We start from the raw sequence: 16,765 nt of genomic DNA, 5'->3' as shown, positions 1-16,765 counted from the left end.
AATTATAAACGGAAATGATAATTTTGATATTTTAATATAATGAAAAACACATAAAAAAGCTTATCTTGTGCTTTTGTCTAGTGCAAGCAAATATTTTTTGGATGACAAAAGGTTAAATTTACACTGAAATATTGCTAAAATCATTATATATATGTAAAATTGGGTGATGATAAATTTAAAATTGTAGAATCGTGTTGCTAAAAATATATTTGAAAATTTTAAGAATTTAGATATGAAAGATAACTAAATATATGGTACTGATATTTGTAAATTTTATGATTGAATTTATTTTTAATATACAATTTTTTATTTTTTTAATTATACAACCATGGTTTTTTTGATAATTAAAGGTATTTATTTAAATAATTAAAAAATAAAAACATTATATGATATGGTGGATTGATTTATCAAATATGTAGATTTGATTAGTTAAAAGTTCAAAGACGTGTCATAAGGAGTTTTAGGCTTTACTATTCTAGTGTACAAAATAATATTTAAAATAAAAATAATGGGAGAATTTAATAAAAATATTCCTTACATTATGCACTAATTGTCACATTATGTAACGCTATAAATAACAATTAAATATTTTCATTATTTACATTATACAAATAAATCAAAGAATAAACAAACAAACGAAGGAAAATTCAAATACAATCCAACACAAGATAAAATAATTAAAATACAAAAAATCACATTCCAATATAGAAAATCATTTGAAAATTCAAAAATAAAAAACTTTGTACAATTAATTAAATCTGTAATAGAAAACCTCTCAGAAAAAAAATATAGGCTTCTTCACAGAAACTCTACTCCAACCCTCAAGGAGAAACAGAAGATCCAAAGCTATTTCCTCTACAGTAACGAAGCTCCAAAGAGATCTGTCTCTCAATCTGAAGCTGTTTATGAAAATTAGCAATAAACATCTCAGCTCTCTTGTCAATAACATCCTGATCCGAAGGGTAACTTATCGTTCTGTGAAGGGATCCTGACCTCGAAATTGAACTCGTCTCGTCCCACGACGACTCCATATCGTCTACGGTGCATGCCCTCAAGCCCGGATGGTCGTTAAAGCTGAACAAACGGTTGCTTGAAGAAGCACCGATCATCGAAGCAATACGCCATCGATTTAAGTTGAAGTTCAACAATACTTTCACCTTCTTAACGGCCATTTTCAGGCGGCTGAGCAAAGACCAGCTGTTTGTTCCCATGTTTAGTTTACTAACAATTGGCTTGACAATTATAGTTTGATGGTAAAAATAAGGAATGAAATGAAGTTATTGTTAGACTTGAAAGAAATGAAAATAATTTTTTTTTCAGACTTAAAAATAATCTTTCAGTGTATTATTCATTAAAACAATAATGCTTATATGCTTGTCTTTATATAGACAAGTCAGTTACAAAGTAGTTTTTAAATAACTTACAAACCAGCAGGGAGTTTTTTTTTAACTACATGTCTTAATCTAAACACATATAAACTACTAGCAGTTTTTTTCCAACTGTTTTCAACGTAACTCCACTTTTAATTTATTTATATATATTTATTTTTGAACAAAAGGTTCAGATAATCTTCAACACTCCTCCTTGAACCTTTTGGAAACAACTCCAAGAATGCTCTTTAACATCTCGAATCTGGACTTCGGCAATATTTTGGTGAGTATATCAGCAGCCTGGGATTCTGAATTGCAATAAACCATTTTGATTTCTTTTGATTTTTCAGCTTCCCTAATGGCATGATACTTGATATTTATGTGTTTAGTCCTCCCATGTTGGACTGGATTTTCGACAATAGAAATAGCTGACTTGTTGTCGCACTCGATCATAGTCGCTTCAACTTGTTCTTCTCCTAGATCTTTCATCAATTTTCTGATCCATATTGCTTGATTCGCTGCGGCTGCGGCAGCAACATATTCAGCTTCAGCTGTGCTTTGAGCCACGATCTCTTGTTTTCTCGAACACCAACAGAAAATTCCTGAGCCAAGTGTAAAGCAGTAACCTGTTGTACTCTTCATATCATCCACACTTCCAGCCCAATCACTATCTACATATCCTCTCAACTTCTCCTCTTCAACTCGTTTGAACCAAATTCCTTGGTCTTTAGTTCCTTTTAGATACCGTAAAACTCGTTTTCCTGCAGAGAAATGTTCCTCACTAGGTTCTTGCATAAATCTAGACAATAGACTAGTAGAGTACATCAAATCTGGCCTTGTTGTCGTTAAATACATCAAGCTTCCCACCAGACTTCGAAACTTTGTCTCATCAACCCTCTTGCTTCCATCATTCTTCCTCAGCTTTGCATTCAACACTAAAGGAGTTGCTGTAGGCTTACAATTTTCCATAAAAAACTTCTTCAGAATCTCTTGAGTATATTTACTTTGGCATATGAAAATACCATCCATTTCTTGACTCACTTCCAGGCCTAGAAAATACTTCATTTTTCCCAAGTCAGTCATCTCAAATTCCTTCATAATACTCATCTTAAATTCTTCAATATCTTTTGGATTACTACCTGTAATTAAAAGATCATCCACATAAAGAGAAATTAACACCGTTCCTCCTTTAGTTTGTCTTACATATAAGGTAGCATCATTAGGACTCCTCCTGAAACTTTGAATTTCAAGCCATGAATCAATCCGACTATACCAAGCTCTTGGGGCTTGTTTGAGGCCATAAAGGGCTTTAAGTAACCTGTACACTTTTCTTTCTTTTCCTTCAATTACAAACCCCTCAGGTTGAGCTACATAGATTTCTTCTTCCAGCCAACCATTTAGAAAGGCTGACTTGACATCCAAATGTGAAATTTCCCATTGCCTTTGAGCAGCAAGTGCAATAAGAAGTCTTACTGTATCCAATCTTGCAACTGGAGCAAAAGTTTCAGTATAGTCAATATCGACCATCTGAGAATACCCTTTCACAACTAAACGTGCTTTCAATTGTTTGACAGAACCATTTGGATTTATTTTTACTCTGTAAACCCATTTCACTCCAATAATTTTCTTTCCTTCAGGTGCATCTACTAGCTCCCAAGTTTTGTTCTTCTCAATCATTAAAATCTCTTCCTGCATTGCCTTTTGCCACCCTTCATGCTTACTTGCTTCGAAAAAAGAAGACGGTTCAATCATAACGCTGTTACACCTTTGATAAATTTCATGAAGAGGCCTGGTACCTTTCACTGCAATTTCTTCCTCATCATTTGCATATTCCTCATTATACACATCATCTTCAAATACATTTTTTTTCATATCTACAGCTACAGAATTTTCTCCATCAATTCCTTTTACCTCCCAATTCCATGTTGCTTCTTCATCAAACACAACATCTCAACTCACAAAAAACTTTTTCGAAATTGGATTGTACATTCTGTAACCCTTGGCTTGATTGCTATAACCCACCAATACACATTTCTCTGCTTTGTCATCCAATTTACTTCTTTTTACATCAGGAGTATGAACATAGCCTATGCAACCAAATACTCTTATATGCTTGAGGGCTGGCTTCAATCCGCTCCAAGCTTCTATGGGAGTCATGTCTCGTACAGCCTTCGTTGGTAATCTATTAATCAAGTATACCGCCGTATTTGCCGCTTCAGCCCAAAAACACTTGGGCAATTTTTTTTCTATCAAAAGACATCTTGTCATCTCCATGATGGTTCGATTTTTTCTTTCGGCAACGCCATTTTGCTGAGGAGAATATATCACTGTGAATTGGTGCTGAACTCCAAAATCTGCACAAAAAGAATCAAAGTCGGCAGAGGAATACTCCTTGCCGTTGTCAGTTCTTAAACACTTCAAAGGGAAGCCACTTTGTGTCTCAGCCATTGCTTTGAATTTTTTAAATACACCAAACACCTCTGATTTAGCCTTTAAAAAATAAATCCACGTCATCCTTGTGGCATCATCAATGAAAAGTAAGAAATACTTACTTTCATTTAGTGAGGGAGTTTTTATGGGTCCACAAATATCCGAGTAAACTAACTCCAATCTCTCTTTTGCTCTCCAATTTGAAGAACTGGGAAATGGATGTCTATGTTGTTTCCCAATTTGACAACTCTCACAAACCTTATCACTCACTTCAATACTGGGTAAACCACTCACAAAATTCTGCTTCTGTGCTAGTTGAATAGAATTAAAATTACAATGACCCAACCTTTTATGCCAAAGCAATGATTCATCTTCATGTCTACTACACAATGCATAAGGTTCTATAGTGTTCCAATCCACCACAAAGCTTTTATTTTTCATAGGAACACATTTAAATTCTAGACCATTAGAGTCTGTAATTTTACATACTCCATTTTTAAATTCTAGAACAAAACCTTTTTGCATCAATTGGCCAACACTTAACAAATTTTGTTCTAAACTAGGCACCAAAAGGACATTAGAAATTAATTTGGTACCTGAATTTGTTTGCAAGGCCACAGTGCCTTTTCCTGTGATTGGCACTTTTTCTCCATTTCCCATTCGAACTACTCCGTTTGACTTTTCTATATGAGTGAACAACTTTGCATTACTTGTCATGTGTTGAGTACACCCACTATCAATAATCCAGGAGTGATTTTGTTCTTGAGCATCCATCATCATAAACAAATATTCTTCATTTTTCTCTTCTTCTGCAACATTCAATTGCTGATTTTGTTGAACCAATGGTTCTGGATTCTGTTGCTCCTGTTTTCGGTAGCAAAACTTCTCTATATGTCCATTTTTGTTACAAAATCTACACTTCAAAGGTGGCGGTACTTTACCCTTAAACCAACACTCATCCTCTTTATGATTATTTCTCTTGCAATGACTACAAGAGAGCTGACTTCTTTCTTTTTTATTTGAACAGTTAAACCCCTCCAATTTTTTATTTTTTCCTTTACTGAAATAAGGCTTCTTTCCTTCCTTGGTAAATTTTGACTTAAATGTGGCCTTAGTTTGAAAAGCCATCTCAACTCCATTCTCACTTCGCATCTTCCTTCGTTGCTCTTGCGCCTCAAGAGCGCTCATCAAATCAGCAAGAGAGATTGAAGTGATGTCTCTTGAATCCTCTAGAGAAGAAATTTTTGACTCAAACTTCTCCGGCAAACTCACAAGAACTTTCTCTACAATTCTTTCCTCAGAGAGATCTTCTCCCAAAATTCTCATTTCATTCACCAATTTCATAATCCTATCTGAATATTGTGAAACACTCTCTGTGTCATTCATTCTAGTATTCTCAAGTTGTCTTTTCAGTGTGATTATCTTCATGGTTCGAGTCTTCTCCGAACCCTGATATTCTTGTTGCAACTTCTCCCATACTTGCTTGGCAGTAGTGCAGTGCACAATCTTGACAAAAATATTATCAGCAATCGTAGAGTGCAAGAAAGATAAAGCCCTGCTCTTTTTCTTGGTTTCTGACTTATACAACTGCATTTGAGCCACTGTAGGATTCTCAGGCATGGTTGGAAAATTTCCATCTGTTTCGACAACGTCCCATAAATCAGCTGCTTGTAAAAAAATCTTCATTTTCACTGCCCATATGTGGTAGTGAACTCCATTAAAAATTGGTACTGCGGGCAAGGAAGAATTTGATGAAGAGGCCATTTTTGTTCACCTTTTATTTTGTAAATCTCACAGTGTTTATCCCTCAAAGTAACTCACACTCTTTCAAGCAATTTTCACACACAGATCCACTAAGAACACTTAATGCTCTGATACCAATTGTTAGACTTGAAAGAAATGAAAATAATTTTTTTTTCAGACTTAAAAATAATCTTTCAGTGTATTATTCATTAAAACAATAATGCTTATATGCTTGTCTTTATATAGACAAGTCAGTTACAAAGTAGTTTTTAAATAACTTACAAACCAGCAGGGAGTTTTTTTTTAACTACATGTCTTAATCTAAACACATATAAACTACTAGCAGTTTTTTTCCAACTGTTTTCAACGTAACTCCACTTTTAATTTATTTATATATATTTATTTTTGAACAAAAGGTTCAGATAATCTTCAACAGTTATAAATATAGGGAGATTGACGTGGGCTCGATGGAATTTTCAGACGCTGCTAAGAAGTTGGATACAGAAGTAGAGAAAGGAAAGGAAGTTGCCGCATAAGTTGAAATAAAAAAATGCGTATAAGATTGAACTAGCGTGTCACGACGGAAGTTTCCGGAATCTTGCGATAAATGAAAAGTTTTTTATTTTATTTGATTTTTAAATTGCTTTTATTATAAAAAATGGTAAAAATAGATTTTTTTTTTTATTGAATAAGTTTTTACGTAAGTATTTATTATTTAATAAATAAAAATAATCTTTTTAAAATATAGATAAAAATTAAAAATTAAAAAATGATCCATTTATCCTTAAACAATATCGTCCAAAACACAATAATGATATTATTTGACTAATTAAATATATCTTTGATCAACTTATCTAAAATAGAGTAAATGAAGTAAACAGAGTAATTAAAATTATGTTATCTCACCAAAATAGTTAATAAATACATGTTTTATATATATATATATATATATATATATATATATATATATATATATATATATATATATATATATATATCTGATGTGTGTGTATTTTATATTACCACTTTAAATATATTCTGTGATATCCTTATATAAAAAATATATAAAATATGTATTTTATACATATAAAACATATAGGCAAAAAGTATAGCCAACCTCTAAATTAAAAATTTAAATTTAAAATTTACGATTAATACATTCCTAATTAAGTACCCACTTTATCTTTAAATTTTTGATTAAGTTAATTATCCTGTAAAGGAATAAATAAATAAATAAAATTGTGTGGTGGTGCATTCAGTAAGAATATGTAACGACTCCACATTTATCATTATTTTTTGTTTGTCATGTTGTGAATTGTTTTAGCATGGCTAGTACAACAATTTGGCGCGGATAATATTATGTGCCAGCTGGCAATGGCATCAGCATGGGCGGGAGTTTTAACGCAGCCATCAGCAATTGCAGATAAATCCTCGTGAGTAAAATTTTGACCAAGTTCAAATCGTGGAATTGGTCAGGTACAAACTACTTAAATATATTAGAATTATTTGTATTAAAAAAAAAAGCATAAATTTATATATAAATAATAATATATTATTATATAATTAAGTATTATTTTATTTTTAATTTAAAATTATTTAATTATATAATAATATATTATCATTTTTATATAAATTTATACCTATAATTTTATTAATTTAAATCACATTCTTGCTACCCAAGTTTCAGCTAAGCCAACAGGTCTAATGATGCATAAAGAATAGGATATTTTGTAATTTAGATATTAAAAATGCTTGGGATTAAAATTTATATTTGTTGGTTGTACTTATGTGTGCAAATGTGTCAATAAGTCATATCGATGCTAACATGGCCTATTGTGCGAGTGGGCCAAACCTAGCATGTGGGCCTAACAACCCAATCACCCTACCAAGATTTGAATATCTATAACACAACCCAAGAGTCTTTGGATTACATCGTGTTAAGCCTCTCGTTAGTTGCTCACGACTTGTTTCAATTATTATTAAGTCAAGTTCAAGCCCATTGCTATTCAACTAAGTGAGTTTGTAACTTGGTTTAAATATAATATCAACAAACTCTTAAAAATTAAAAGTTTTATATTCACACTACTAAAATCTTACTTACTAACTTTGAATATGAAAATAATTGATTTTTGTGTGTGTGTGTGTATATGTTGTAAAGTTTATATTCCTATCTCAACTTTAAGCTTGAACCTACAATTATTGAGTTTATCAAGCTTGAAACGAGCAATACTCGGCTTGATCAATTGTAACCCTAGTTGGAGCAAATATGGAAGATAAGAGAGAAAATAACTTTTGATGAGACAATGGTTTTGAGGAAGATACTAAATTGGTTTTGAGTGAAATAACTTTCATAATCTTTCACATAATAATTTTTATTAATAGGAACAAATAATGAATGAATAAATAGATTTTTCACACTTAAAAATTTAAAAAAAAATCGCAGTAGTTTGGATAAGAAATGATCATTCAACCTTTAAAATTATCCCTTGTACATGCATAAATTACATGGTGCTACTTTGCCTCGCACAGTCTTGCGTGGGAGCAATTTTCTCTTCCATCCTGAGTTGGACAAATTCTGTCTACCAATGAGGGGGAAAAAAAAGGGGGCTTTTTCATATTTTTTTTTATTTTTTAGTACCTAAACATCAGGATGTATACGGTTCGATTTAATAAGTTTAAATATTTTTTAAACTAAATTGAAATAAATGATTTAAAAAATTTTTAAACCAAGTTGAAAAATATGTTTTGATTCAGTTTATATCACAACTTAAATTATAGTTATTAATATCCTATGATATATAATATGTCTTATATAATATGATATAATACAAATAAAAAATTATATGTATCATAAGGTGTATCAAATTAATATAATATAATAAACATATCATATAGATTAATATATTTTTTAGAAAAAATATGATATAATAAAGGTATATATGAAAAAATTTTAAATGTTAATAGTGTTTATAATAATTTTCAAAATAATGATATATCAATATAATTTATTATTATTATTTTATTTTTTAAAAGAAGTATCATATGATATGATATAAAAATTTATGTTTTCGATACACGATTTGACTATTATGGTGATCAATTTTTAAAATCACTCATTTCTAAATATATATATTGTTTAATAAATTTAACTAAATTATAGTTTTTTAAAATATGTAAAATAAATATACAACATATATGTAAAAAAATAAAAAAATAAATATAAAAAAAACATATTATATACCTAAATATTTATTGAAAAATTTTGTCAAACATAGTTATATATATATATTTTAAAAAAATATATTTTACGATTTAGTTCGGTTTGAAATCACCTAAATCACAATGTGAACTGAAAAAACATGATTTGAAAAATTTTCAACTTAAAACAAATTATTTTGCAAACCAAATTGTAATTTTTAAACATTTCGCTTCGATCTAATTTTATGATTTGACTGAATTATACACACCTCTATTAAATATAGTGATTAAGGCCAAAATTACGAAATTCATAACAAATTATTGAATAATTTATAATTATATTTATTAATTTGTCATCATGTGGATACATACATTGAAAAAAAATATATTTAAGTGATTATTTAACTCATTCAATTAAAATTTCTAAACTAACACAAAAAGCTCATTCAATTATTTATGTTGCTAAATAAGTTTGATGGTCGAAAATCTCTAGATCCAGTTACAACATGACTAATAAATAACTTGAGATTATTAACATTAATATGCTATAATTATAATTATGTTTACGATTAAGATCAAGTCTAACCGGCTTCAAGCATGTTAGATTTGTATCATATTAATGGATGATGTAATAAATTGACACAATCTAATTATAAGCAAAGCACTATGTAAATTTTGGATCATTAAGGCTTTCTCTAATTTTGCCAACCAGCTTATGTGAGGGAGACAAGATTGAATAGGCAAAATTTTAAGGGGGTTCAATATTTTCATTTGGCAGGGGACGGCGGGGCCGGGGTTTGGTGTCGAGGAATGATAATTTTGAAACTCTTGGTAGTATGGAATTATACTAAAGATTGGGGGAAGTCTTTAAAGTTGACCGGCTCTCTTAAGACAACTTCAGGAAAACAGCACCTGAAAAAAAAAAAAAAAAAAAAACTTCAGGAAAACAGGAAACGGTGTCGTTGTCAAAGTTTTTTCAGCAAACAAAAAACACGGTACGTTTCTGACCATTAGCCGGATCAAACAGAAAGCAATCTTCCCCGATGAATCCACGAAGAAACCTCCCAAAATTCAATCATTTTATTTAATCTCCCCATCGGATCCCACTCCATCCTCATTATAACTCTTGTCACTTTCCCGAGATATTTAATACGAAAACCATACCCCTACTTTTCTTGAGAAAATGTCGCACTCACTCAGTGATACCATACCTCTGCACTCTTCGTCCCAATCCGACATCGACGAGATCGAAAACCTGATCCACGCCAGCGTCCAATCAGGCCAATCCACTGTCCTTCCGGCCCCGCTTCCCAGTCCGACCCCGCCCGCCACGATCCCTGTCTCCTCTGCTTTGTCTACTCCTTTCATTAATTCGAACCTCCCTTCAGTTCCTCCTTCTTCCAATCAGAAGGTGCCGTCTGTCCTCGACGCGCTTCCGCCTCCGTTCCCGCCGTCGACTAATCCTACCAGTTCTCGTTCGAATGTTGGGGCTAGCGGTTTCGGGCCCGCTCCAAACACATTGACGGAGCCGGTTTGGGACACGGTGAAGAGAGATCTGTCGCGAATTGTGAGTAATTTGAAACTGGTTGTGTTTCCAAATCCATATAGAGAAGATCCGGGAAAAGCGCTGAGAGATTGGGATCTGTGGGGCCCCTTCTTCTTTATAGTTTTTTTAGGGCTCACTCTCTCGTGGTCAGCCTCTGTCAAGAAGGTCAGCATTTAATTTAGAAACATTGATTTCGCTTGATTTGATAATTTATTAAATGGTTTGGAGAATGTTGGATTGCTTAATTTAGAATTATAGAGTTGTATTATGAACTTTGCAATTAATTTACTTGAGATCAATGTGAGTCATCCAAATTTATGTATAATTCCCCGTGAAAATGAAAAAAAAAAAAAATTATTAACATAGATGATGAGGCAAAATATCGTTTAGATACAGCTTGTACATAGGAGTTTGAATGAGCAAAAATTAGTATTGCAGTTACCAGTGATTATTGTGGCCTTGTCGGGTTTCTTTGCTCACAACTTAGTTGCCATGAGGATGTACTTAAAAATGAGTAATGAAATATCTGTGTGATTCAAGATGGTAGTAATTTTTTCACTGACTTGTCTCATATGTGTGCATTTGAGGCCTAAATTTTTTTATTGATGAGATGCCTAAATTTAGAGAAGTTGAAGGACTGACTTCATATTGAAAAATGATCCAAATTGAGCTTATGGATGTTTGCAGTTTCTCCCCAAGTGTAATGTCTGATATTATGCTGTCAATTTCAACTAAATACAATATTTTTGTTCTAGTATTGTCCTTCTCTTTGGATCATAAGATTTTGGATTCAACTTGAAGTTTTCTAATTATTTATAAAATGCAGAATAGCAGTCTTGGAATTAGATGCGTTTTTTTGGTTTTATTTTAGTTTTTTATTGTGTTTACTGATAAATGATGCCTTTGCTGGCATATTGATTTCATATATATGTATATATATATGTATATATATATGCTTGGCTGTAATATAAATTCTGTTGTGTTGGAAAACATTATGAGGTATACAGATCAGCTAGAGTAGACTTCATTTGTATTCTACACTTCTGAGATTGTATCTCCATTCTCTATTTTTTTTCTAGGCAGGGTTGGACTTTAATGTTGGGACTTTGCGATGAAAATGTAGGGTGGGCACGTTCGGTGATGTATGGAAAGAAGAGTTGAACCTGTAGAGCCTATTCTTGAGTGTTGGGTGTGAGGGTGAGAAAAAGTAAAACTAAGCTTTCACATGGTGACTGTAAAAGTGATACTTGGGATGTTTTCCAGTAATCTAATTGCTAATATTGACTTACAGATGGGTAGTTTAACACCACTTTAATCGTATAATTTCAAGTGTCTTTGGTACATTTTTACTCTGGTAGAACAAAGGTATGGATGTGGAGTTACTAGTGATCTTGTCACCACTAACTGAACAAAAAGGTTACGCATATAAGTTGCAGTTGATGTCTTTATCTCAGATCAATACTTTCAAAGATGTGGCATTTCCATTTAAAATGTTAATGAAGAGGGTCATTTTATTCATCCTTTCAAAGAATACATCAGTTGCTATTAGGTTCAATCATGGTCTTGATCAATTTAATTTTTAATAGAAGGTTTTGGCTAGTTCTGCTCAAACAGTTTTTTCTCATAATTTATCCTGTTTTGAGATTTTCTTACTGTGATGGTAAGTTTGGTATACTTTTTTAAATGGTCTGATGATTCTTGAAAATTGCTATTATCTTAATAAGAGTTGTCTGCTTCTATCGGGAAGCTGCAATGTAGTTGATTTCTATCTTTCTTATAGAAAGAAAGATCTTCCTTATTCACTTTGATCATTGTGCAGATCTAATATAAATTCAATTAATTTTAGTTATTCTTTTTTTCAATTAATTCTTATTTGTTTTATAAATATCATCATAAACTTGGTTGATCTATTCTTTTGTAGTTGGGTTTAATCCATATGCTTTTTGGTTGTTGGGTGTAATCATATGATTATTCGCTAGTGCTAGTCTGAATTATCTAATATATTTCCTTACCGTAGAACTACAAGTGGTTCATTCACCAGTTGATCCTCTTTTTTAGATTCCACTCATTTAAAATTAATGGATGATTGATTAATTTATTAAAGCCTTTCAATGAATCTTTTTGTAGTTGGGTTTAACCCATACGCTTTTTTGTAGATGGGCGTAACCATATGATTTTTTTGCTAGTGATACATTCTTTTTTTAATGTATCGCCTTACTATAGATCTACAAATGGTTCAGGATGCAGTTGATCCTCTTTATCAGACTTAGACTTTTGTTTAAAATTAACAAATGATTAATTAATTAATTAAAGCCTTTCAATGAATTGTTTGATAGGATAGGCCTTTATAATAATGAAATTAGTTTCTGTTCCTCATGATGATACTTAGATAGTTGTGTTGAAGACTTTGTTCACCTAGATTGGCAGGTTTTGAGTTCCTCTCTGTTCTTGTTCGTGCATGATGATCTTTCTATTTTGTGTTGATAACAAATCATTTTTGAGGTCAAATTTGTCGTTTTGAAACAATCTACTATCCTGAGCTTAGTCTCATTTCTGTTTACTTTTATTCTTTTTTGGTTGATTTCATTGGTGTCACTAAGGTTTGGCTTAAAATATGGGTATGACCTCCTTGATTTCAAAATTTTTAAGAAACCACCTGTCAGATATGAAAATTATCATAAATCTCTCTGGAACTTTCATCACAAAACTCCCCTGCTGGTTCATAAATTTTTTTATAAACATATATCGTAGCTTGGTTACCGGGAAAAAAACTAAACAGAGGGAACTGTAAAGGTGGTCATTGAAATTATTCTTTCCTTTTCTTAAATTAGAATAGAATAAGTAGTTTCAATGCTCCTACTGCAATTGGGCTTATATTCTTCTATGATATGGAAAGCAAATAATGTTCTACATCATTGTGTAAGTGGCATTTTTATTTCTCTAATATATTTAATTAGTTGCTATCTTTGAGGCCATCTGCTCTTATTTCTTTTACCTTGCTACTATGGATTTAAGTGGATTTCTTCTGTCAGTACAAAGTATGGGTAGAATAAATTTGTTTGAATTGAAAAATCTAAGTGGTTTTTATTGACTAACTTTCAGCTTTTCCCTGTTTTTCTCCCAGTCTGAGGTATTCGCTGTTGCATTTGCACTACTTGCAGCTGGTGCTGTTATATTGACATTGAACGTGCTGCTATTGGTAATGGCTTCTATCTCACGTGTTGGTGTCTGTATTCATAGTCATTAACTAAATGCATCTAATATTTTGGTCAAAGAACAATTTACCTTTTTGTTTTTTTTTTTGTTTAAGCATTTTGGTCATATATTCATAGTCATTAACTAAATGCATCTAATATTTTGGTCAAAGAACAATTTACCTTTTTGTTTTTTTTTTTTTAAAGCATTTTGGTCATGTATTCATAGTCATTAACTAAATGCATCTAATATTTTGGTCAAAGAACAATTTACCTTTTTGTTTTTTTTTTAAGCATTTTGGTCATGTTTTCTTGGGCATAATATGAAGTTTGGAAAATGCAAAGGTGTGCATCCATTTTAACAATATGACTCAGACTAAAGTGAAAATTTACATTATTTCAGGGTGGTCACATAATTTTCTTCCAGAGTCTTAGTCTTCTGGGTTATTGTCTGTTCCCACTTGATGTGGGAGCCTTAATCTGTATGTTGAAGGATAACGTGATGGTGAAAGTGATTGTGGTGTGTGTGACATTGGCTTGGAGCTCATGGGCCGCCTATCCTTTCATGAGTTCAGCTGTGAACCCCAGGAGAAAAGCCCTTGCACTCTACCCCGTCTTCCTCATGTATGTCTCCGTTGGTTTTCTCATCATTGCCATTGATTAGCATGATGTTGCTGCTCATTACAGGGGATTCCCATACCAAATTGTAAGTCACATCCATCTATATAGGAACTTTATATGTTGGTCAATTTTCTCATATGTTAATCTATTTTTTGACTCCTACTTCTGACTTTTAATTTGTTAGGAGTTTTGAACTTTGAAATATTTTACATTGTATGAAAGAAACTTCTGGGTAGCTTTACACAACACTGTTTTATATGTTGGAGAGTATCCTTCAGGTTATCGTACCAAAAGTTCTGCGCGGGTGGGTGATCAAATGATGAATTGTAGGCAGCTGTAAGCTTCCTCTTAAAGAGTTTTTGATTAATTGTACCTGGAGAGTATGTTAATATATATAAACAAGTTCCTTCAATTCAATCTACCGTATTGGCTGTATAGGTAATTGGATAAGTATTATATAATCTTCAGCTGAAGATATATATATATATTTTTGTTTTGAGTCTTTAGCTAATGATTTAATCATAAAATATTGGGATGTATGGATTTGTTTTAATTTTTTTTTTAATATAACTTTTATTTGTTTGATTTTTAAATTGTGGGTGGCTAAAACTAGACCTAATAGTTTTTATCATTGAATTGTGTTCGTGTCATACTAGTTTGAGTTTTAGGTCGAAAATCCTTAATTGTAATCTAATTTGAATTATAATTGTATCGAAATCTTCGAACTTTAGCCCGATTTAAACTATATTTAGGTTGCTATGATACTATTCAAATTAATCTACAATCATTCATTGTATCTGCTTTTTTAAATGTCTTTAGTGTTTCAATTATATCCCAAATTATCCATTATGATATTAACAAAATATATAACATAATACTTTGTCTTATTTATAAATACCCATAAAATTATATTCTAAGAATTTATAAATAAGTCAATAATCTTATTAATTTAATTTCATTTTCGCTATTAAAAAATAAAATAAAATTTTTAAATGAAAATAAAGAATAATAGAAGTACAAATATATGAAGATATAATTATTTGTAATATGTAAAGATTTTAATTGTATTATCCTTTTAAGCTCAATTTTAATTTTATTTTTTCATGTTGTAATGTGTTGGTTAACGGGCGTGATGAATATTGTCGATTCTAATTTAAACTAATAATTAATCTTGCAAATTTTACTGAATAAATACTTCTAGGTACTCCATCGGGGATTTAGAGATTTGCTTTGTTGTAACATTTTACTTTTTGATCTCAAGTTAATTAATTCGAGTTATATAAAAGGAAGATCATGTTAGTCAAACTTCAGTCTTTCATGAAGGAGTCTTTTCACTTAACCACTCAAACATACTTTTAGAGTTGATTGGGTGTTACTTTATCTATAATTTAAAATTAACAAATCACATGATAACATATTATTATTGTTATTCAAATTGACATTCATTATAAGTACCTAAGTTTTATTAGTTAAAATATTTTATTATAAAACATAAATCTTATTACATTAAAGTTTTGTATACGCTGAAAAACTTGGTTTAGCGTAAGGTTAAGTGTAATCCTAAATTCATGCTCTTTAGCTTTAAAAAACAGAAACTCTCACTCATGAGCAAAATTCAGTTAAAAAACTCAGTTAAAGCTAAGGGTAAAATCGTTATGTAATAAAAAATTTAAAAAACTAAAGTTTTATTATATTCTCCCCTCTTTCAGTTTGAAAATCTAACAATGTTTCTTCACCTAAAGTTTGAAAAGTGGCAATTTTCTTTTAGGGTTTTGAACCTGTCATCGAAGACGGTGAAGTTCGTCATCTCTGGTCATTTTGCCTCTCCCTCCCAACTTTCTCCTTCTGTCGACTTGCTCTCACCTGCCGATGACATTGCTTTTCTTTGACAAAGAAAAACTCGTCTTTAATGGAATGTCTTCATCTTCGATGAAGACGATTTCATCTTTATCAGAGAAAATTAGTGTTGTTGGTGGGTGAGGTTTGATCGATATGGGGAGATAAGCTAAGTGGGAGAGCCAACATAGTTGAAGAAGACGAACTTTGTCGTCTTCGACGATGATTTCAAAACCCTAAGGAGAAAATGATCACTTTTCAAACTTTGGGTGAGAGAAAATTGTTAGTTTTTAAATTGGGGGGAAGGGGGAGAATGTAATAGAACTTTGGTTTTTTAAATTTTTATTAAATGATAATTTTGTCTTTAACTTTAATTGAGTTTTTTAACATAATTTTGCTCATAAATGGGAGTTTAAATTTTCAAAAGTTAGAGGATATGAGTTTAAGATTACACTTAAACTTGGGTGGGAACAAGTTTTTTGGCCTTTTGTATGTTAATACAACAATTATCTTCTCCATACATTATTTATTATTTCATTGCTAAACTCAACACTAAAATCCTATCGAAACATTAACAAAAGACCATAGATAATAGAGAAAATGATTATTTTCTATTTGAACTAAGCCGAAATGATAAGTTGTTATCTTTAAAGTTGAAAAACAACAAATTCTCACTTTATTAGTAAATTCCATTACATTTTAAGACAAAAGCAATGAAATTATGAAAATACCATTTTAATGGAAAAAAAACCTTTTATTGTTAATAAAAATTTGTCTTTATCTAAGCTTAAATATTAAATGTGATGAGTTTAATTAGTATTATATCT

General features: G+C 31.2%; 2 protein-coding genes across 3 annotated transcripts; one reads left to right on the top strand and one right to left on the bottom strand.

Annotated features, from left to right (window-relative positions):
- Positions 1-517: 517 nt before the first annotated feature.
- LOC123200933 lies at positions 518-6,044 on the bottom strand. The gene is made up of 2 exons (XM_044616321.1): positions 5,984-6,044; positions 518-1,281 (listed from the first exon to the last, which is right to left on the bottom strand). The coding sequence occupies exon 2, from the start codon at positions 1,209-1,211 to the stop codon at positions 822-824; it is 390 nt and encodes a 129-aa protein (XP_044472256.1). The 5' UTR covers positions 1,212-1,281; positions 5,984-6,044; the 3' UTR covers positions 518-821.
- A 3,494-nt stretch (positions 6,045-9,538) lies between these two features.
- LOC123200815 (protein YIP4a-like) lies at positions 9,539-14,608 on the top strand. Of its 2 annotated transcripts, none has more exons than XM_044616208.1 (4): positions 9,539-10,452; positions 13,412-13,486; positions 13,885-14,187; positions 14,381-14,608. In XM_044616208.1, exons 1-3 carry the CDS (start codon positions 9,925-9,927, stop codon positions 14,143-14,145), a joined length of 864 nt encoding a protein of 287 aa, XP_044472143.1. In that variant the 5' UTR covers positions 9,539-9,924; the 3' UTR covers positions 14,146-14,187; positions 14,381-14,608. The 2 variants fall into 2 exon arrangements, with proteins under 2 accessions (XP_044472143.1, XP_044472142.1); XM_044616207.1 differs by having other exon boundaries at positions 14,287-14,608.
- Positions 14,609-16,765: the final 2,157 nt, after the last annotated feature.

This window comes from Mangifera indica, chromosome 17 (genome assembly GCF_011075055.1).
Source record: "Mangifera indica cultivar Alphonso chromosome 17, CATAS_Mindica_2.1, whole genome shotgun sequence".
Classification (NCBI taxonomy): domain Eukaryota; kingdom Viridiplantae; phylum Streptophyta; class Magnoliopsida; order Sapindales; family Anacardiaceae; genus Mangifera; species Mangifera indica.
The sequence above is the reverse complement of the archived record's forward strand: the minus strand, read 5'-3'. Positions and strand labels throughout refer to the sequence as shown.